This window comes from Myxocyprinus asiaticus, chromosome 12 (genome assembly GCF_019703515.2).
Source record: "Myxocyprinus asiaticus isolate MX2 ecotype Aquarium Trade chromosome 12, UBuf_Myxa_2, whole genome shotgun sequence".
NCBI classification, from domain to species: Eukaryota; Metazoa; Chordata; class Actinopteri; order Cypriniformes; family Catostomidae; genus Myxocyprinus; species Myxocyprinus asiaticus.
The window spans coordinates 8439958-8462753 of NC_059355.1; the positions used below are offsets into that span (position 1 = coordinate 8439958).

General features: G+C 39.2%; 1 protein-coding gene across 3 annotated transcripts; it reads left to right on the top strand.

Moving 5' to 3' along the window:
• Positions 1–95: 95 nt before the first annotated feature.
• Positions 96–21843, top strand: LOC127448697 (centrosomal protein of 170 kDa-like). 3 transcript variants are annotated; one of them, XM_051711424.1, is made up of 19 exons: positions 96–169; positions 1606–1761; positions 4129–4218; positions 4340–4418; positions 4772–4830; positions 5206–5359; positions 5438–5575; positions 7325–7795; positions 8893–9278; positions 9416–9544; positions 9817–9952; positions 10045–11457; positions 12316–12559; positions 13763–13868; positions 14930–15067; positions 15799–15887; positions 16239–16332; positions 18710–18761; positions 19418–21843. In XM_051711424.1, exons 2-19 carry the CDS (start codon positions 1657–1659, stop codon positions 19654–19656), a joined length of 4122 nt encoding a protein of 1373 aa, XP_051567384.1. In that variant the 5' UTR covers positions 96–169; positions 1606–1656; the 3' UTR covers positions 19657–21843. The 3 variants fall into 3 exon arrangements, with proteins under 3 accessions (XP_051567384.1, XP_051567386.1, XP_051567385.1); XM_051711425.1 differs by lacking the exons at positions 96–169; positions 1606–1761; positions 4129–4218 and having other exon boundaries at positions 4379–4407; positions 4790–4830; XM_051711426.1 differs by lacking the exons at positions 15799–15887; positions 16239–16332; positions 18710–18761; positions 19418–21843 and having other exon boundaries at positions 14908–15062.
• Positions 21844–22796: the final 953 nt, after the last annotated feature.

Consider the following 22796-nt stretch of genomic DNA (forward strand, 5'->3'; position numbering starts at 1 on the left):
CCAAAAACATTCGACACCAATCACCATCTGCTTCTTTCTTGACACTGCAGCGCCATCATGTGTCAATAAACGTAACTGCACTACAGACTGGGATGGGCAGAGAAGTGCTGCTCCGTGATCAAGAACATGCGGATGTCATTTATTGCATAAATATTCTGGGATTTACCGGGTAAGTGATGTGCTCTGTTTTTTTTTGTTTTGTTTTTTTTTTTTGCCTACTGACCACACTCAAGATGACCATTCCAAGTTGTTAAATTTTAACAGCAAATATTTCGCTTGATGGAAATAAGAAATTGGCTGTCATGAGCTCCATACAAGCGAGTGATCTGGCCTATTACGGACTGAATGTCTCTAACGCCGTCTGATGCTGCGTAATACAACAGTAGCAGACTGTATTTTAAAAATATTTGTACGTGCGTGGATTTGTGTGTCTCCCCCAAGGCGTCAAATGTGTGTGATTAAACGCTCATCCGATCGCTATCGATCACTGTATATGGAAGAAACACATAATAAAATATTCGATGGGTGTGTATAGTGACCGACTGTCTCTTAGAATAAACATGAGTGTGTCATTACCGGTGTATAAGGCATAACAAGGCCAATGCTTGAAGGTAGAGGCAGAGATTAATGGTGAAACAAGCGATCTCCGTTCACATGTAAATGATGCTCTGTTTTTCTAATGATGATGCGTATATGCAAATAAGGATCGGACTTACTGCTTGTATGGTGAATGTCAATAAAACTAAAAAAATAAAAAAATAAATAAAAATAAAAAATCTTCACAATGATACTTAGAATTGTTTCGCATTATGAGAAAGGGTGACTATCATGAAAATGATGTCAATGTAAAAATAGGCTTCATTTTCTTCATGCACATTATACAATTTTATTTTTCTCTTTTGTTAAATATGTCCTGGACATGTTCTTGACAGGCTTAATTAAATTACAACATAACCCATAGCTACTGGTGGAGTAATGTATTAAATACATTTTATGTTTTATTTAGCAGGACGTTTAAAACAGAATACGAGTTTTTGACAGCCTACCTCTGTCAAATATCGTAACTTTGATGTTGGTAAAGGAATGCCCTAAATGTTGTTTGTCTCTATCAGCCTCTATTAAGTTCAGCATCACTTATTTTTGTCTCATTTGATAGCCTTTGCTTATTGGATGTTGAAAAAGCATAATGAAATTAGCCCTAAAGCAGTGGAAAGCCTTGAGGAAGTTACACATATTCCTATTTTTTGATGTTTCCCTCTTTATCCATTATTTAAGTTGATAGAGTAGTCAGCTGCTTGCCTGGCACTGAGCAGGAAATTATCCCATTTCTTCAGGAATGGAGAAAATCCTCTTCCACAGGGTATACTTAGCATCAGTGACTTTTGCATAAATAACACATCCATATACTATGAAAAGCATTGCTCATGCCTAGAGGTACAGTATACAGTATTCTCTTTATTGTCATCCATAGGCTGTATCAACTTAATTTTAGCCCAGATGCATCTTTGTCATTCAGTATAGATACATGACATTTTGTCCTCCATATAATTTAATGGTCAAGTTAAGATTATATATTCCATTTGCCTGTAACTGACCTCTCAACAGAATGACCTAGAAAGAGATACAGGGCAAAACAGGAGGCTAGGTTAAGTCAAGATGAGTTTGACAACCTGGTTCCTCATCAGTGGCGGGGGAACAAGGCACCGCCTTCCCCGGGAAATGATCTTCGTGGGACGGGACGACTGTGAGCTTATGCTGCAGGTGACTCAATCACTGTTACTCATGCACAGATGGGGGAATATCACTGTATCAAATATACAGTCAGTTCTCCTTGGGCACATCATTTCTTTATTTAAGTTCTTGGTTCTGACATAAAGTCATATATGGCTCTTTATATTTACATCTGGACATAAATAGGATTTTACCCTATATTGACACTGGGGGTGGGTGTTATGATCAAAATCTTATCTGGCAGTTATTTTATTTTATTTTTATTTTTTTTGCAGGAATAAAAATAGATATAAAATATAACATATTAAATTATATATATATATATATATATATATATATATATATATATATATATATATATATATATATATATATATATATAAATAATGCATATTTTGGAAAATACAGTGAATTAAATACTTTAATTATTCTAATAAATAATGATTATTTTCTGTTTTTATTTGTAACTTGATAGACACAAATAAAAATATAAAATTACTCATAATTAAAAATCAAAATCATTGCATATATCAATACTTGCTGAGAAAGGCCCACAAATAAAAACAATTAAATGAATAATGATAAAAATCATTATAAATAATTATATTTTAATCATTTTAAATATAATATATAATAAATACTAATAAAACCCATTACCTAATTGTGGCAGACAAGTAAAGCGTTAATTAGGCACTGCAAAAAATGCCCCACAGTCCACACAGTATTCCATTTTGCAATTGAATTCATCAATCTGTCTGAGGTAGACATATTATAAGGCTTTTCTAAGGATGTTTCAGTGTGTACATGCATCAGACAACTGCACTTCAGACTGTTCACTTTGGTTGTGTCATGTCATAAACACAGCCTTTTTATAACGCTGCGTCAAGTTAAACGTAGTTCGAAACTTAGACCCCGGTATTCAGATGCGTCTCGGTGATCCGTTTACATGTGGTTAAGCGGGACACATTGCTGTTTACACCTAGTCTCTTAAATGCATCTCCTGTGACCACTTGTGTTCGGATTTCGAGGGGAGGGTCTTTGATTTCATGATGACATACATCAGTCAGTCTGTCAGTGTGCTACTGTATGATAATAAACCGCAAAAAAGTCATAAAAGACAAAGAAAGTTTGAAAAAAAATGGCACACTGTTTCTCCCAGATGCAGTTGAAATTTAATCTAAGCACAAACGCAACATTTCGAGCAGAACTATCCATTATTTTTCTGGAGAACCTAAATTTGCTGAGGGCGCTTCTCATCTGTGCCACTGCATGTTGATATCAGACACACTGAAGAAGTTCTGTGAAGTTCTCGTGCTTGTGTATGTATCTGCTTTTTCAAATATTCTGATCGGATGGTTATTTCCTTTTAAAGCCGCTCGTAACAGGCAAAGCTTAAACTCTTGTTTTAGTGCAGTGGTTAAATGACTGGTGAGTGGTGGTGCTTTGCTGATGTCCAGGATGCATTCAGGATGTTTCACTGGATAAATTTCGATTGGATAAGCCAATATGTGACAAGTAGCAAAGTTGTTTGGGAAAGTCAAAGTAAACAACTACACTCTGTTTCATTTTATGCCAAACACTTCCTTGCGATAGGATGTGAGTAGAGAAAATACTAACACCCTTTTATAATCTTCCTTCATTCTTTAAAGATGCCATAATGGCCTGGCTTCATTATTGGTTTTCATATCAGACATATATAACTTTGCCTTACAACACAAAAAGTTACTAAAGTTAGTTCGCCATCATAGTACTTCAGGTGTTATTGGAAGACCATATTAATGTATCTATTGTGTGGAGAGATGTCTTTAGGACACTTTAAATGGAACATCCTTAAGTGTACAAATGTCGGCTGTCCAACTTAAATTATTTTATTAAATATTGCCTACAAAAAGGATGTTCTGCAAGTGGAACTTTCGAGAAAATGGGCTAAATTAGTTAACTTTTTTGAAAATTAATTTTCTTTCCACCTTAATATATCAATATAGAATACACTGTACATACTGGTGGTTTTGTTGTTTATGTGTGTATATGTTATGTTATGTTATGTTATGTTATGTTATGTTAAGTTATTGTTATTTGTTGTTAGGTTTTATTCCTTTTACTTTTCTTATAGTGATGCAAAATAAAACAAAACTTTCTCATCTTCACTTGTTGTGGACATCTCTACTAGTTGACACCATTGAAATGTCAATTTACTATTTACCTAACTTAAACACAGAATGTAACTTCTCTGCTGTGGTTATTAATCAATTCTGAACATGTCAGACTTACAAATTTAAATCTGGTGCAAATTCACAAATACTTTCAACTGAGGATCATCCTCCAGCCATCCACCAATCATGCAGCATATAATTATGCCCATAATAAAAAGCTATAAACTTCCCTTTTTATTGACAGTCTCGCAGTGTAGACAAACAGCATGCTGTCATCAATTATGAAGTAGCTACAGATGAGCATAAAGTCAAAGACCTGGGCAGTCTCAATGGGGTGAGACATTTTCTGTTTCTGTTCATAATAGATATTCTTTCTGTGACTATAAATATGCTGAATGTAGTCTCTGCTGATATGAAAAGCATATGTGACAGCTGACCTCCTTTTTCTTCCGTAGACATTTGTGAATGATGTTCGTATACAGGAACAGCAGTATATTACTTTGAAAATGGGTGACAAGCTAAGGTTTGGATATGATATCCTTTCAGACGCAAAATAAATCACCTTTTGATTGTTTTGTTGGCTTTGTTCTACTTTAGTTGTTTTGTTCAAAACACAATATAACATATATTTGCTGATAAGTTAACAATTTACTGCAAATTATACCACTGTTAAACATCTATACTATGTACTTAAGGCCTCGACTACACAATTATGTGAAAATGTATTAATTTTGCAACGTTAATGCCTCTCATTCACTCTAGAATGGCTTTTTCCTTAACTAAAAATGTATTAGTGTGGGTGTTGCCTACGATTGGACCAATAATATGCTTTAACTAAGAGTAATCTTTTCGTATATGTGTATAGTTTCCTCCTTAACCCAGCTTACATACCAATTTATTTACAGTCATACGTGGAGAGTTACATGTTCCAGAAGAGGCTCTGAAGGTAATGCCAGCACACTACTAAAGTAAAACTGTATAAATACACTACCAGATACAAGTTTGGACACAAGTACTCACTTTTAATTATAACTATATTCCACAGTTTAGTGTAACAGTGAAGTCATCAAACTATGAAATAAATCAAATGAAAGTATGGGTTTTAACCTGGCAAATAGTAGAAAATCTATATTTGTCTACAACACTTATTGTCTTCTATATAAAGAATTTAAGCATAACTGTGTCCAAACTTTTGACTGGTACTGTATGTCAAGGCCTTTGACAATCTCTGCATCAGTATTTGAGCAACAACAGTCAGAGCTATTGAACTATGGTATCTTGCCTTCTGTCTTGACCTTCTTACATTTACGTTCATGGACAGCATGAAAAGTTCACCAGTCAGCTTCAGCTAACCATGAAGCCTTCCCCATCAGGGGAATCCACCAAAAGTCTAGAAGTCAAAGGGGCAGAGGGAGGAAAAGATGCTGGAGCCAAGCCACTAGAACTACCACCAAAGACAGAAGAGAAGGTTGCAGGTGGGAAGAGAGCGTGTTTTGAGTTTAAAAAGACTTCCATGTGGCTTCCAAAGATTCAAAGTATGGTCTTTCTTTCAGGAGACATAGCTGTGCTCCACAGAGGAACCCCTCTGTATGGGCAGCCATCTTGGTGGGGTGAAGGGGACGCAGATGATGAAAATTCTGTGAAGCATAACACAAAGGCTTCTGACGAAAAACAAGTCAGGTGTGAAGCAGGTAAGATGGTTCGTTGTCATTTTCTGACAACATCTGATTTTATGTGTCACAGTTTGGCTCCTGCTTCCCAAGAATTTAGACACTTAAGACATTTAAAAGGTATGAATGCCATTGCATTAGATAAGAAAATATCAAACCAAGTGGTGTTTATTTTAAAGAAAGATTGCACAAGCAAAATATTTCACTAAAAGGTTTGTAATGGAAAGAAAATAAAGTATTTGATACTTTCTGGTTGTCAAAACTTTAGTGGAACATGTCCATAGTTAATTTGATTAACTTCACCTTTGGTTACTCTGCTAGGACACCTGTGATTGACTTAAAGTACATCCACTAAGGCTGTACTCACACTAGGCAATCTGAACCATGCCCGAGCATGTTTGACCCCAAAGTCCAGTTTGTTTGACTAGTGTGATCACTCTGTTCCATGCCCGGGCATGGTATGCTGAACCGTGCCTTAGCCCGCTTGAAGAGGTGAGTTAGGGCATGGTTCAGTTGGCTCAGGCATGGTACGCATCTAGTGTAATCGCTAACCGTGACCGAGCACGGAACTCGAAACATGACGTCAATGATGCGACTGGGCAAAGGGATCACTTTGGTCTATAGCATAGGTGCAGTGTTTACTGGAAATTTGGGCAGACAGGAACAACTGGATACAACACACAAGAACTACGAGATATTTGGTAAAATTCGCGACTATCTTCATGCTCGTGGATATCAAAGAACAATTGAGCAATGATGTGACAAGCTGAAAAAAACTGCAGGTTCAGTATCTGATGGTACAGAATGCACTCCGTAAATCTGGCAGCTCGAAAAGGATAAATTCCAGTGGTATGATGCTGTCGACAATTAGGCATGTGAGAGGGCCGTGTGTCACCGTGCCCCAAACGACTCCTAATAAGCCACAAAGAAAGTAACGTTACAATGATGGACTCCATTGTGCTCTGCGAGAGCGCTTTTCTTCCTGTTTTCTTCAAAATTAAAAGTTGCATCATAATGACGTACGCGTGCTCAAGCCGGGAACGGTAAGTACAATGTGAGTGCAGGCCAGCGGGGGAGTGGGGAGGGGGAACAATCGTGCTTGGGCACGGTAGATGGTACAAGGCAACCGGGCCTAGTGTGAGTATGCCCTAAAAATAACCTTGAGACCAGTTGGTTGAAATGAAGGTTGAAGAAATGAATTTTTTTCATTCTTGATAGACTTGTAGCAATTTTTAGGCACTGTACCCAACACATATTTTAAGTGTGTTTTAAGTTTTCAATTCGGGGGCCTGGGTAGCTCAGTGGTAAAATATGCTGGCTACCACCCCTGGAGTTTGCTAGTTTGCTAGTTCGAGTCCCAGGGCGTGCTGAGTGACTCCAGCCAGGTTTCCTAAGCAACCAAATTGGCCCAGTTGCTAGGGAGGTTAGAGTCACATGGGGTAACCTCCTCATTGTCGCTATAATGTGGTTTGTTCTTGGTGGGATGCGTGGTGAATTGGGCATGGTTGCCGCAGCGGATGGCATGAAGCCTCCACACACGCTATGTCTCTATGGCAACATGCTCAACAAGCCACGTGATAAGATGCGCGGGTTGATGGTCTCAGACGCAGAGGCAACTGGGATTCGTCCTCCGCCATCTGGACTGAGGTGAATCACTACATGACCACGAGGACTTAAAAAGCACATTGGGAATTGGGCATTCCAAATTGGGAGAAATTTTTTTTTTCAATTCAAAAATTTTTGGGCCGCTGTTTGTTTATGAACCAACAGGCCTCAAGGACACTACAAAGGAGCAGGTGGAGCCAGGAACCACACCACAAACTGTGGGGACCCAGGAGCCAAGCTACTTTGAGATACCCTGTAAGGAGATTCTTCCAGTAGGGGGAAACACAGGAGAAAGCCTACCAACTAGCACAGAGGGAGTCACATCAGCTTTCACAATCCCTGCATCAGAGGGCGGAGCACAGGGACACGCCTCCTTCACTATTGAGTTTGACACAGTGGCTTCAGGAAAGGGCAAAGAGCGGGCCTCAAAGGGTGCCCAAGACCATCGTCAGAGGCCAAAGAGAGGGGCAGGGGAGGAGCTGAGTGCCTTGCAGGCTGCCATGGTGGTGGCGGAGGTTAAAGTGGCGGACTGGCTGGCACAGAATGAGCTGCCCCTGGCTTGCTCTGAATCTGTAGTTGAGGATGATGGGGACAGCGTGAAAAGTGATGTACCAGTTCAGCTGAGGAGCCTTAGAGGTAAAGTAAATGAGTGAGTAGGTAAGGCCAATTTACATGGGCCATGACAAAAGGCAAAGAGATTTGTATGGGTACAAATTTTGAAGTCAAGATGATAAAATGTGTTGCGATTTTAGGGGCAATTGTTGCTGGGGTTTTCATCACAATATGGTTATTCATTGCACCAATTCACTGACACCTCTCACTATGGGTCTGTTCCAAAACTTAGTGAGCTGCCTCACTGTCTCCTACATAGGCAGCTGTCTTCAATGGCAGCATCCTTACTGAAATAATACCTCATAAGAGACAGATTAGGAACGCTTTACATAGCAGCAGCTCCGCGCATCATTTAAATATAGCTCCTTATGCGCAGCACACAAGAATCAACTTGCAACTGATTTCAATACAGGTGACGCAAGAGAAACAACACAATACTCTAATGAGCATAAATACGCACAGCACACACACATTTTGGGTAAAATAGTCGATTTTGTTTCATATTAAACTGTTATTTATCGATAATTTTCAGTATTGAATGGATTATAAGTATATTTACAATCTAAATTTCTCTCACTTCTTCCACCATCTTGGATTTATTTTTCCGGCAAACTCATCACAGTGCATTTTGGGATCGCCTACCCAGGGAAGGATACATATGATGCTACCTTAGAATATGGCTGAAACTAGAAATCTTAGGAGGCAGCATAATTAAGATACTTACCTTTTGGTACAGTCTTTGCGTCGGGAGCATACCGTGCATGATGTCTTAAATTGCTGCCTCTGGAGGACACTAACTAGGTTTTGGTACAGACCCATAATAAAAGCTATTTACAAAAGGCAAAACAATAAAATACACCACTTATGAGGTGCTAGAAAAACTGCCTGTGATTTCCTGCTTACCATGTGCCTCTCTTTGAAAATTAACTAGAAATTTGAGACTGCCATGGCCATTGTGAAACGGCTTTTACTGTTGGGCTTATTTGTGTAATGTTGCTCAAGGAGACATGCATAAATGTTGTAATGCCTTCTGGACTTCTTTTGCTACAGTATAGTCACAACTCAATGGTTATGTACTTTATCCTTCTCTCTGTTTCTCTCCCTTCATTTTTTTCTTTCAGGCAGTAAGCATGAGGACGGTACACAGAGTGACTCAGAGAATGCACTGGGAGATCAGCTCAGTAGCCGAAGGGCATTCATGCAGGAGCGTTACAGAGGAAGGCAGGGTGTGCTGAGGACAGAAGGGCCTTTCTGTGGGAGGGATGATCTCTTCCAGGACAAACCATCATCTGTAGCTAAAAAGATGGCACCAGTAGGGGGTGAAGTTGGCATAAAAGAGAACCGTTCTTCCCCACAGAAAGCCAAAGTGCACAGAGAGCAAAGCACTGGGTCTCAAGAGACTTCTAAAAGGGGACATATAGATGACCAAAGTGACAGAGGGACCTATACAATTGAATTGGAAAATGAAAATGCAGAAGAGGAAGAGGCCAGGCGTATGATTGATAAGGTAGAGCTGCAGTAGCATAAAAATAAAACCATTTTATGTTAGGTGATGTCAAAATGTATACACTTGGAACCACTTTTAAAATTGCAAAATACAATTTGCTGAGACGGTTTGATAGTGTTGAATGTGTTATGTTTTAGGTATTTGGGGTGGAGGAAAATCAAGCCCTGACAAAACTGCGTTTCCCTCATTACCAGACAGATATAGGAACCATCTGTCCAAGATCTGGAGCCATGGAAACCAGACAAGCTGGTTATGTTGGTGCAGAGGTATTACAAGAATATCTACAATATTCAGCTCACTGTTCTGAAGAACATTGAAATCCATTTCAAAAGACACTCAAAAACTTCTTGGAACCACAAAGATTTCTTGCCAAGTTTCCCTAAATAGTCCTCTCAAATGTTGGGGAAGCTACATAGAAATTGTAGCTTTTCAAGCTACAAGCTACTCATAATTTAAACAGTAATGATATTAACCTCCTAAAAACATCAGTTTTATTAACTTACATTTAAAAAAAAAAACATGTGATAAATTTCAATAGGTGTTGCCAGATGACTTGGTTGTAGTAGGTGGTCCAAGGTGGGTCTCACAGTGGGCTAGTCTAGCTGCAAGTCATATACGGACTGATCCCGAGGGATCTGGGGCTGAACCCACCATGCTTTCCACAGATGAAAAAGGTTCTTATTTTGTTTTAAGGGCTATCAAACATAAAAACACTTTGGTTTTGTATTTTGATTAGATTTTGAAAGATTTTGTGGTGTTTCCACAGCTGATATCAATGCACCAGGGCACTCAGATCGAAAGAGAAGGACTCTCCCACAGCCCCCTTCTGAAGATTCTGCTATGGACCCAGTTGCCCCTGAGGGCCCAAGGTGCCAATCAAGGAGAACAGCATCTTCCTCTGAGAAGCAAGACCTAGAACTTAAGGAGAAAGTAGATCAACTCAATAGAATCGCCAAAACGGGACCAAGATTGGCCGGAATAACCTCAGCTAGCGCAGACTTTGATCAGTCCAAAGCAAGCAAACAAGCTTTGACCAAAACTCGCGAGGTGGGGCGTAAAGTTGGTAAACAAGGAGCTCAAACTAAACCGATTGGCGGTGGTGAGAAGAAACGAGGTGATGGGAGACTAAAGAAAGGTGAAGAGGAGAGGGAGAAGACAGGGAAGCCTCTATTGCGGCAAGAGAGCTTTACAGTAGAAAGACCAAGTGCTAATGTTCCCTTAGAGCTCATACCTTGCATTGATGGGCCTGGTGCATCAACTCCACTCAGGGAAATGGATGTTATCAGTGAGGGAATTGATACTGCCACCATGCTGAAAGACTCAGAAGATGTTGCTGCTTTTTTGGAAACCACTCTATCAGACCTTGCAGATCCACCTAGCTACTCCCTTGAGGGCTCTGTCTCACCTGAATCTGACATTGATACGACAAGCACTGTCAGCCAGGCTGGGGGAGGAGGAGGACGTAAGATGGCCCATAGGAAACGTTCTTCTGGAGATCCAGGCCGTGAAACAACAAATAAGAACACCAGCACAACAGAAAGGAAAGGAAAAGGTCAGCCCTCGGGTTCAGCAAGCTCCAGAGCTTGGACCTCTCTCGATCTGACAGATGATGACTTGAGCTCCTCGCTCGTCCAGGACACTACTTCTGCAACACGACCTCAAGGCCGGGGTCAAAATATTACCTCTACAGCACAGCCAACAAGTGGCAAATCCAGAGGAACAAAGACAACTGTAGCACCTGCATTGGCCACTTCTAAACCATCCACCCTTCCCCGACCAAGACCAACACGGACTTCCATCCTCCGAAGAGCACGACTGGGAGACACATCTGACACTGACCTCGCTGATGCTGATCGTATGTCCGTGGCTTCAGAGGCTTCTACTGCCAGTTCTGCATCAAGACCTTCAGCTGGGCACAGGACCCTTTCTCGGATTGAAGCACTTGCCCAACCACGAAGCCAGAGAGTGTGCTCTCCTTCAGCTCGGAGTGACTCAGAGGCTACACCAGGCAGGATCAGGGGCTTTGTCCCACGCCCTGCGCCTGATAGCGCACTGCGGCTGGGTCTCCGGTCTACAGCAGTTTCTTCCTCTATGATGGCCCCCAGAGCCAGAGCAAACAGTGCTTCCAAACTGCCTGATAAGTGTCCTGGTGCTCCCTATGTTCAAAGTATGCCAGCAGGTGAGACATTTGAGGGGAGGTACTTTGTGATTTTACAGGAGTAGTGCACCCATAAATGAAAATTCTGAATTTGTTTACTCATATTGTCATTCCAATTCCATTTGCTGTTACTTTTTTCATGTAGTAGAAAAGCAGACATTTTGAACGCACCAAAGCAGACCGGAATCTAAGTCGTTATTCACTGAATATGTTACATATGAGAAAGCCAATGGAATTTGGCACCGATGAAGTAAAACCTGTAGCAATGCATCTAAAGGCTCCGCATTTGAATTGAACGCGAGCATAAATTTCAGTCATTTGCTCATACAAAGTTTTGATATGGCTTCAGAAGATGCACAAATCTCTTTTCATATTCCACAAAGAAATTAACAGCATACGGGTTTGGAATGACTTGAAGTATTTAATGACAAAATTGTTCATTTGAAGGAATGTTCTGGGTTCAATACAAGTTAAGTTCAATTGTCAGCATTTGTGGCATAATTATGATTACCACAAAAAATAATTTAAACTCAAACTTAGTTTCCATGACAATGCAAAGCCTGTTAACCCTGAAATCAATTTTATCACACTAAAATTATTTTAACATTTATAATGTTTAAGTCTTCTGGCTATACTTTTGAAACAGTATGTATGGAGTGGTCCCATTCACTTCCATTATAAGTGCCTTACTTACTTTTTATTTTATTGAAGGACAATTTGAAATTAATTTCTGTGGAAATTAACATTACACTATAAATGCTGTCGATTGAGCTGAACTTGTACTGGATGTGTAACATTCTTTTAAAAATTTTAATTTTAAAAAATTTTGAAAATATTTATTATAAAACAAATCGTGTATGTTGTATGTCTTCCTTATAGCTGGTGGAAGGTGGCGCCGTGTACCAATTGAATATGCTTCTACCTCTGAGGATGAGTATGGCTCTAACCGGCACTCCACTCAACACACTCATCCACGGCCAATGGCTCCACGTGTGACCCAGCTAGGGGGTTCAGCCCCTGCAACACCCAGCCCTGGAGGTATTTCTATGCTGCGACACCAGTCCAGCAGAGAACAAGACGATTACATGAGAGACTGGACAGCCCATAGTGAGGAGATCGCCAGGTAACACCTCAGGCCTAAAACATTCCAATCAGCTTCACTAAAATTTTATTTGGAATTTGGGTGTTAAAGAAATGTTCCGGGTTAAATTTAAAGGTGCACTCTATAACTTTTTGCTTGTGTCATCTTGGACTTACAGTGACACCTAGTGGTGTGGATGCAGCATCATTCAAAATCAGTAGTTTTCAGTTACAGGTGCCATTATAGAAATTCACTATTCACAATCAGCCATGATTAATTTGATCCAAGAGTGAAAGTGTCCAATAACAAGGCGGTTACTGAGATTTAGTGAGTAGTATTCAGTATTCAGCTGGTCATGTGATTCTAAAATGGCAGCCCCCATGAGGGCGCCTTTACTCCATGTAGAATAAAACATCTTTTATATGGATATGACTAAAGTCCTCATCTCATGTGAGCGGTCATGATTTTATACATATGTTTCAAAATTACAATTAATTTCTTTATGAATAAAACTTTTTTAATGGGGAAAAATTACTGAGTGCAAGGTAAGCTCAATCGACAGAATTTGTGGCATTATGTTGATTACCACAAATAGTAATTTCTACTTGTCCTTCGTTTATTTAAAAAAAAAAAAAAAAAAGTAAAAGTCGCAGTTACAGTAAGGCACTTGCATTGGAAATAAATTGTGCCGGTACATTAACATTAAAATACACACTGTTACAAAGGTATAGCCAAGAGACATAATAATTAAACATGTTAACATGATTTTAGTGTGAAAAAAATCAATTACTAACCTTGATATAATGACATAATGCCGTAAACATTTAATCAGGTAAATGCTGTAACGGTGGCAAATCTCTGATTTTAGCACAATAAATTCATGTTAACATGAATAAAGTTTATATCTTGTGGCATAATACTTGTATAATTTTGAAAGAGTGTATTTTAAAGTTTATAGACTAGCGTCTTTCACCTCCATTGTAAGTCCCTTAATGTAACCAACATTTTTATTTTTTTTTATAAACGGGACAAGTTTAAATTGTCTTTTTTGCTAATTAACATTATGGCACAAATGCTGTCGATTAAGCTTAACTTGTATTGAACCTGGAACATTTCTTATTTCCACTTTTAAAAATAGAAAATTGTTAAAAAATTGCGTTCTAATGCTGATGATACTGTACATACAATCACAAATTTTTGGTTTGGCTCATCAAATCATACTCTGTTTACCTTTGACTGTTCTAGAATCAGTCAAGACCTGGCTAAGGATCTGGCCATGCTGGCACGTGAAATCCATGATGTCGCTGGCGAGATTGAATCTGTTAGTCCTTCTTCTGCACCATCAGCTTCAGTGAGAAGATTTTTGTAGATTTACATTACCAGATCCATGGGCATGATCTATATTTATATGGAGCAATTAATTATTTGGTGCTTAAATCAACACTTATTGACAAGTCTGCAGAGGATATGTTTTGCGTAATTCAGTAGTCAATTAAATTAAATGGCACTCCATTTCCTATAGAGCACATCATTAGACTTATTTCACAATCCTTCCTTGTAGGACTACACAATGAATGAAAATAACCTAAAAATCATGATATTGCAATGTGTGATTATTAAACAGCTAAAAGCTGGGTTTTAACTTACAGTAACGAGTACATGGTCTGTGTGTGCTTCAGAATGATGCACTGTTCTGTGTGCACGCACATGGCTCTTGATGTTTTTAGCACACTCAAATTTCTGCAGGTTTATATATTTGCGTGATTCTGAACATCTGCAACCACTTCAAGTTATTATGCAAATCTAAAAATACAACACAGTATCTCAGAAAACAATGAGATGACAACATTTTACCAGATTTGTATCAGAAACTTTGTAAACTGTCAAATACACACTGCACTTTCATACTTCACTCTGTTTTCCACCAAAATAAAAGCTCCATGTAAAGGTTGTAAATAGGACAGAAATATATTTCTACTGTATAAAACAACTGTATTCCCCCCAAAAATAATAATACTTCTGTATAATTTATAATAATAAACATGACTGGGTCTGACAGTAATAATTCAGTATTATAACTGATTCAGCTGAGTGAAGTTATAGTTTTTCCATACCCTGTTCACCCACAAGAAATGTTTTATGTATTTGGCTATTATTTGTTTGTAGCTTGTAATGTAGCTAAATACTTTTTTGAAAAAGTAGTTTAACTACTATAAATTATGAGTTGCTTGTACCTTGGCAAGCTAGTTTTAAAGTAGCTTCCACAACACTGAACAGGACCATAATGTATGAGGACAGTTGCTAGCCAACGTATGGACATGGTTTCTGTTTAAACCCTGCATCTCAGATCAACACTGGAAGATGTTAATACATACTGTATCATCATTCAGGTCATCTCTATACCTGTCTCAGGTTGACGACCATCTGTTTGAGGATGTTCTGGGTAGTGCTCCAGAGATCTGTGGCAGAAGTGTAGATTCAAGACCTCGCGGCGGTATCAGCAGTCAAGATCCTCGCGCCATACGCCGTCGGACCTGGAGCAGAGATGAGGTGCATTCTGTTTAAACTGGGGTTAAAACTAGTCCATGCACCTTGTAAATTAGCATTATAATTACATACGGTGTAGGAATTATAGGTGCACTGTACATTTTTATGTTGCACAAACTGACACAGACATCATCTTGGACTTTTATTGACACCTAGTGGCATGGATGCAGTATCATGCAAAATTTTTGAAGTGGAGTGGCCAGGATAGGTCCAGATATATTTTAAGAGTGGCATGCAGCTTTTGACTGTGTTTGAAATACGCACATTTAAAATATCAAATTGTTAAGCTGCATTAAAGGAATATTCTTTTTTTTTTTTCTTAAAACAAAAAGCGAATATCGAGGTTACAGTGAGGCACTCACAATGGAAGTGAATGGGGCAAATTGTTCAAGGGTATAAACAGAAATGTGGGCCCCCTCAATATATTGTCTACTATGAGGTGACTTGTTCCATTTACATGTCAAATAAAACAGCTTTCATTAGTGTACTGTTATGGGGTCTTCATCTCATGTGAGTGTACATGATTTTATTTTTCCCCCAAACTATTCATTTCTTTATATGTAAAAACTACTGAGTGAGTGCACCTTTACAGGCTCAGCTTCATTTTCCACCTATATTCCACTAGAGGGTGTTAAAGTAAAAGTCAAGGATTGCATTTTTCTCTGAATGCATCTTGTTTCTGACACTGAAATCATAACAAAATGTTCCACTCTCTGCTTGTTCTGCATCTACAGGGTGTGCTGGACAGTTTGCTGCTGGCATCAGTATCACAGCTGTCAGCTAAAATCAAACAGGCCATGGAAAAGACAGCCAACAAAATCAGGTATCCTGAGTTAATTTTTGTGCATAGCTTTAGGTTTTATAGAATTCTTTGCATTTCATGTTGATATGTATGTTAAAAATTGTCTTCAGAAATTATATGTGACTAATGATCCTTGTGCATCCCTGAAATTTGGGGGTTCCTTGTTAGCTTAAATCTCCACACTCTCAAAGGCACCTCCTCTTAAAAGGGCATTTATAAAGTGTGCCTTTAAATTTGTGAATGAAAGGGGCAGGTGCTAGCGCCCCTGTAGCCCCTGTTCTGTGTATGTCAGTGGTACTTTTTATGCGAAACATTCATAGTTCTTTAATGTCACATTTTGAAATAGCTGAGTGTGGTTTACTTTTCCTGCAGGATTTTATTCAAAGATAAGGACCAAAAGTGGGAGGAGATTGAACGAAAACTACAGGCAGAGATTGAGGTGCCTCTCCTTAAGACCTCTAATCAGGTGAGAAGGGAATATTTTGTTCTGTTTATTGTGAACAACTTGAATGTTCTCTTAAAATTTCATTTCAAGGTGATTTGAAATTTATCTCACAACCTACCTTAACAAACAGAGTAAACCACAAACTGGATCTTCAAGTGAAAGATGGGGGTCTGAAGCTCTAGAATTGCCTGTGCTATGAAGTTTTCATTTTTAGTAGATATCAGAGTTCATACTTCTCAGACCTTTCATCGGAAGACCTTTTTGATTAAGTATACTGAGCTTTTGACACATAACTTAGCATAGCAGTGCCCTCTAGGGTGCCCTAACATGCGAGAAACTGTGATGCATTGTCCTGATGGGCGGCCTTACTATGGAAAAATTGTGATGTAGTGCCTTCTAGGGTGCCCCTATGTGTGAGGAAAAGTGGTAAAGTGCCCTCCAATGTGCCCCTATGTGCAAAAGAAAACTTGATGAAGTGCCCTCTGGGAGCCCTTCCAGTGGAGAAAACGTGATGAAGTGACCTCTGGGTGCCCTTCCAGTGGAGAGAATATGATGCAGTGCACTAATGGGTGCCCTTCCAGTGGAAAAATTGTGATGCAGTGCCCTTATGGTTGCCCCTATGTGTGAGGAAATGTGATTAAGTGTCCTAGTGGGTGCCCTTCCAATGGAGACAATGTGGTGCAGTGCCATGTAGGCTGCCCTACATGCTAGAAAATGCTAAGGTGCCTTAAAGTCAATGATGTGGACACAGTTTTCCCTACCCTGACTAAGCTCCTCAAAATATATGCCACATTGCCAGTGACAACCGCTTCAGTAGAGCGGTCATTCTCTAAACTGAAGCTGATCAAGACCCAGCTCAGGAACAGATGTGGGGTAGGCAGGCTCTCAGATCTTCCGCTGCTATCCATTGAGAGGGACATCCCAGTTGAATCAAACGAGGTCATTGATATTTACAAACACATGGCCAATAGAGGAATTCTACTCTGATTCCACCACCCTGACTATCTTCCTACCCTGATTAAGCTCCTCAATATACAGTTCATTCTCAGTGACATCACTTGTGTGTGTGTGTGTGTGTGTGTGTGTGTGTGTGTGTGTGTGTGTGTGTGTGTGGACGGGTTGGGTGGTTTAAGAGGAAATTATTTTAGGTTACAAACTGGAAATTACAAGGGTATTATGCTATAAATGTGGTTTATGAGGACATTTCTATTGTCCCCATAATTCAAATCGCTTAAAAATAATCATACTAAATTATTATTATTATTTTTTTTTATATAAAAATGTAGAAAGTTTTTTGTGAGGGTTAGGTTTAGGGTTAGAGGATAGAATCTATAGTTCATTCCGTATAAAAATCATTATGTCTATGGAGAGTCCTCGTAAGGATAGCCGCACCAACGTGTGTGTGTGTGTGTGCATGTGTGTGAAATAAATGGTTAAATAGTTAATAGTTCCCTGTGTGTTTTTATTACATAGCTGTAGTAGTTATACTTAAAATCTGAGTCACGTAATAAAACAATTTTAATCTTAACCAGGATTTGGAACTGTTTCAACATAAATGCATCACTAATTTCTGCGCGCTGGTGCCCCACCACATGCAGCTGGTGCCATTTTTATTTTTTCGCTACTGTCCCACAGACAGCCTGTGTCGCCACTACTCTGCTCAGTGACAGGTCAGCAAATTTAGCTCTGTAGTGCAGACTGTCCTCAGTTGAACCCCTCAACTACTGGTAAGAATAAGAAAAACTTATTTAGCAGTGGTGGAGTACACAGCTACTCTTGACAAATACAAGCTACAAAAAAACTATAATATTTATAATATAAAATAATAAAAAGTTGCAGCTTACAAAAAGTTCCTTGTAAGCATCAAAACTCAATGCAGGGTTCCCTGTTTCACTGAAAAGCTGAAAATATCATGGAATTTTTAACTTGTGTTTTCCAGGCCTGGAACAATCATGGAAATTTCTACAGCAAATAATATACATTTTCATAGTGATGCTCAGCTCTAAAATATATTGGCTAGATATTGCTCTTGTTTAGAGTAAAACTCCCAGTTTGTGTAAAAGTCCAATTTGTGACGTTTGTGTCAGATTTATGAGTTAATCAGTCTTTTCAGTAAATACTTTACAAAGAATCAATTGAACCAATTCACACATTGTTCTAAATGATTCATATGTGATTTTTTTTTTTTTTTTCAGTGGTTTTTAAAAACCCTTATACAGTCATTACAAACAACTACGAAGGGCATGGAAAAGTCATGGTCATATTCATTGGTCAAAAAGTGTGGGAATCCTATCTATGTTAAAATTCTCTCTAAAGATTTGGTTACATAAAATTCTGTCAGATTTATGTTGTCAAAGAAGTTTTGTTGTTTTGTTTTTGTTTTGTTTTTTGCCCTCAGGAGATCTCATCCATACTCCAAAACCTGAAAAGAGTGGAACGACACTTGCTGGGTAAGCTGTACTGCTGAGTTTTTAGCTATGTTCAGAATGAAATACTTGCTTTGTACTTAGTGAGCAGTAAGTAAGGGATAATGTACAGTCAGCTGGTTGTTATCATAAATAAACCCCGACAGGGAGATCAGCAAAACATTGATTTACGTTGAAATTATGTAATTATGTGAGAAGAAATAAATCTTATTAAAAGAGCTATTAAAAGACTACTTGCTTATATATATATATATATATAAATGCACATGAAACATTAATTTGTGTTAAAATTATTTTATTAGCTTACTTGTAGAGATCGCACAGTGATCTAAGAAGCAGGAAAGGTGGCTCACACACCTGGATGAGCGGTCTGATATAAGGATGTGCGATTGTTACTGAGAAAAATCAGACCACTAGATGGCTCCATTGACCAATCAGAATCGAGTATTCCAGAGAGCCGTGTAATAAACACTGTTTAATGCCTACTTTAAAAAAAAAAAAAAAAAAAGAAGTGAATCAGAATGCATCATGCATTGCTAAACATTTCAAAGTCATGCTGTCTGACAATCACGTTGCCTGTTTTAATTCAACGAGTGGCATCGGTTGCCTATTGAATGATGAAAGATCTGAAACAGAAACTCAATAAATAATCATTTCTTCCTTGTACTTTCAATCTCTAGTGATTGATATCATGGTGGACCCTGATGGCACATTGGATGCTCTGTGCAGTTTGAGTTGGACCAGTCCTCTTATGGCTGGGAACAGAATTAGTCCTGGATCACAAGGTCCAGCTGGCAACCAGGCTGCGGAAGGATCAGCCAGTACCACTGCACTGCCCTCTGCCTATTCAGAGGTTGCAGAAAGAGATGTTGGCCTGCAGGAGAGGTGCAAAGAGCAGATTACTGCCAATCAAAACTGAATCACAGCGAATGGTTTACACAGATATCCTACAGTGGTTTAAAAGGCCAGGTCAACATGGACTTTTATGTGAATAATGTGAGGTATGCTGAAAATATTCTGATATGGCAATGCATTTAAATGTTTACTTCATACATTCTAGATATCAATGGACTTATTTTCAATAATTAAAGACAATATTTTGAAATATCCATCAGCTGTTATACCATGTCGTCAGAATGATTGTACACAAGCATTAATTATTCTGAAGATCCCAGATCTAGAGCTGCCCAGGACCGTTGAACATGAAGCCAGATGTGAAAGAGATAAATGATAGTTTATTGAAGAGATCATACTTTCAAGTGTTGAGCCAAAGTCCTGGTCACAAGATTTTCTTTGCATGTAGGACCCAAAATTTAGAGTTGTCAAGAACCAAATGTGAGAAAAAACATGGTTTCGGCATGAAATTATTTACTCATTGGCCGGTAATTATATTAGGACCTGCAACATAATATACCAAACGGTTCTGATTAAACCATCTACTATAGAAAACATCTGTTCCCACTCTTCTAACAACTTTTACCTCAGTCAAAATTTGCCATTTATCTAAGTTTTTTTTTTCTCAAGAATTCCTGGTGGTGACACATATGTGGAATATTTTTTGTATTAAAGGTGCTGTAAGTGATTTTAGCCATTCTAGAACTTCCACCAGACCAGCCTTTGATTTAGCCACGCCCCCTCTTTCCAAAACCATGCACTCCAAAGACATGCGCGCGCACACAGACACCGTTGTGTTGGAGCAGATGGAGGGCTTTGGGGCCCCCTGAGCATTTTGCCGTCTCACCCTGAGTGTTTTGCGGGAGCAGGACACCATACTGGTACTTATACGAGCATTTTTAGGCTGCCCTGTGAATGTGCACAATGATTGACAGGCAGAAATTCTTCTGATTGGCTAAACAAATGATGTACCCCGCTGTTTACCGAGCCTAGGGCTGTCACAGAGACAGGTGTAAAATTTTATGGCACCAATTTTAGTGATTTCTGACATATAATAGGGACGTCTGCTGCATGTCATTCCATAAAAATAAAAATAAATAAAAAAACACTTTTAGCCAGCAAAACAGAAATATGAACAAAATCGATAGTCTGTCACATATTTGTGACAGATGCTGATTCACTGAGAGACAGAGACTTGCTCTTCTCTTATATGATGCTGCCAATGAATCAGTGACAAATTTGCTATTAAAAAGAGCCAAATAATCCCACTGTCATTGAGACAAAAATATATTTTAACTACAATTATGCAAAATACAGTTTCATGGCAGGAAATGAAAAAAAATGTTTGACTGGTAAATAAGAAATATTTATGGCTGGTAAATATTCTCAATTTCCGATTTGTGGCAAGTGTGGCAAAATAAAGTTAATTTTGGAGCATTTACACATCAATTGAACCAAAATTCAACATATAGTATATTTTAGGGCCATTTTAGGGTTTCCATAAAGCCATTCTCTGCCAAATGTTTAATACATTGACCATATAACCAAGTCTTTTGACATTGGGGTTGTCTAAAAACAGAAAAGGATTATCTAAAAAAAATTGCATTTGATTTGCAGCAGTGAATTTGTGATTCATGAGAATGCTGATAATTCAGGACAAGGCTAAACTGAATAACACCGGCCTTCATGTATTACATTTTAAACATGGTTTTCCAATGGCAGTCTTACCTGGAAACAGCCCAGTCTAATCTGTAAAGTGTAAAAATCCACTATTGTGATGAATTGGACCAATCTTACAATTTGAACCCTTGCATACATTTTGTAGATTTAATTATTAAAATTCCTTTTTTTTTTTTTTATCATAAAACATAACCTTTGCATTACCTAAGATTATAATGTTGCTGCTTACCTGTTGTTCCAATACAGTTGCAATGCCCCAACAATACCCTTCCATGTAATGTTTCTGTATGATTATAATCACTTATACAAATGGTCTGTGCCATGTGATAGACAATAAGAGGGCCTGGATTTACCCAGATGTTTCATTAATCAAGCTTGTTATGTCACAAAGTGCCCATTATCAAGATCATTATGAGATGATGTAGACATTAAACTTTACTTGTGTAACCTCTGTTCCCTGTTGGAGGGAACGAGACATTGTGTCGATGTAGTGACACTAGGGGTCACTCTTGGGAGCCCGAAACACCTCTGGTCTTTGATAAAAGGCCAATGAAAATTGACGAGTGGTATTTGCATGCCACTCCCCCGGACATACGGGTATAAAAGGGGCTGGTATGCAACCACTCATTCAGGTTTTATGCTGATGAGCCTAGACAAGGTCCAGCCATTTCAGCGGGTAGTTCAGTGTTGTGGCAGGAGGGACACATCGTCTCGTTCCCTCCATCAGGGAACGGAGGTTACGCAAGTAACCAGGACGTTCCCTGTCTGTCACTCACTCGACGTTGTGTCGATGTAGTGACATTAGGGGTCCCTATACAAAACGCCGCAACAGGCTGAACTGTGTTATGTGAACTGTTAGTGTGTGACGGGCAGACAACTGTGTGCCTCGTAGCCAGTGCACCAGGCCGACACGTAACCTCCCCCGACATAGTTATGAGTGTCGAACGGCCCTTTAGGGACAAGTCGACTACCCAAAAGATAGAGACAGGCTAACCCAGTCGTGGCCTCTTTTCCCCTTCTTTTTTTCCACTCCCTAAAAAACAAGGGGGATTATCTGACTGGGCCGCCAGTTCTAGTTGGGGAGTGTCTCTCCCAAGGGTGTCCCTCCCAACACACAATCGGAAAGACCACACCTCGCCCTAAGAGAGGGGGGGATATTTAAATGGAAAATATGTCACATGGTCTTGCCGACCATATGGAGAGTCTCATGGTAGATCCTACCCAACGGAGGAGGAGTTGCTACAAACATGGAGACTGTGGCAGAGGGGGCTCTGCCCAAGGAAGACACAGTTTACCAACAGGGAAACGTATTAGCGGAAGACATACATCGCATGGGGTTACCTTACAGGGAACCGCCACATGCGGAGCACCTACCCCAGAACAGGGCTCTTAGTTAGCATGTGTACTGGGCCGGCAGTGAGTCTCTCCAAAAACTCGACTGCCACAGGGCTCAGAGGAAGTCAACCAGGGAACATAGTTTGTGAA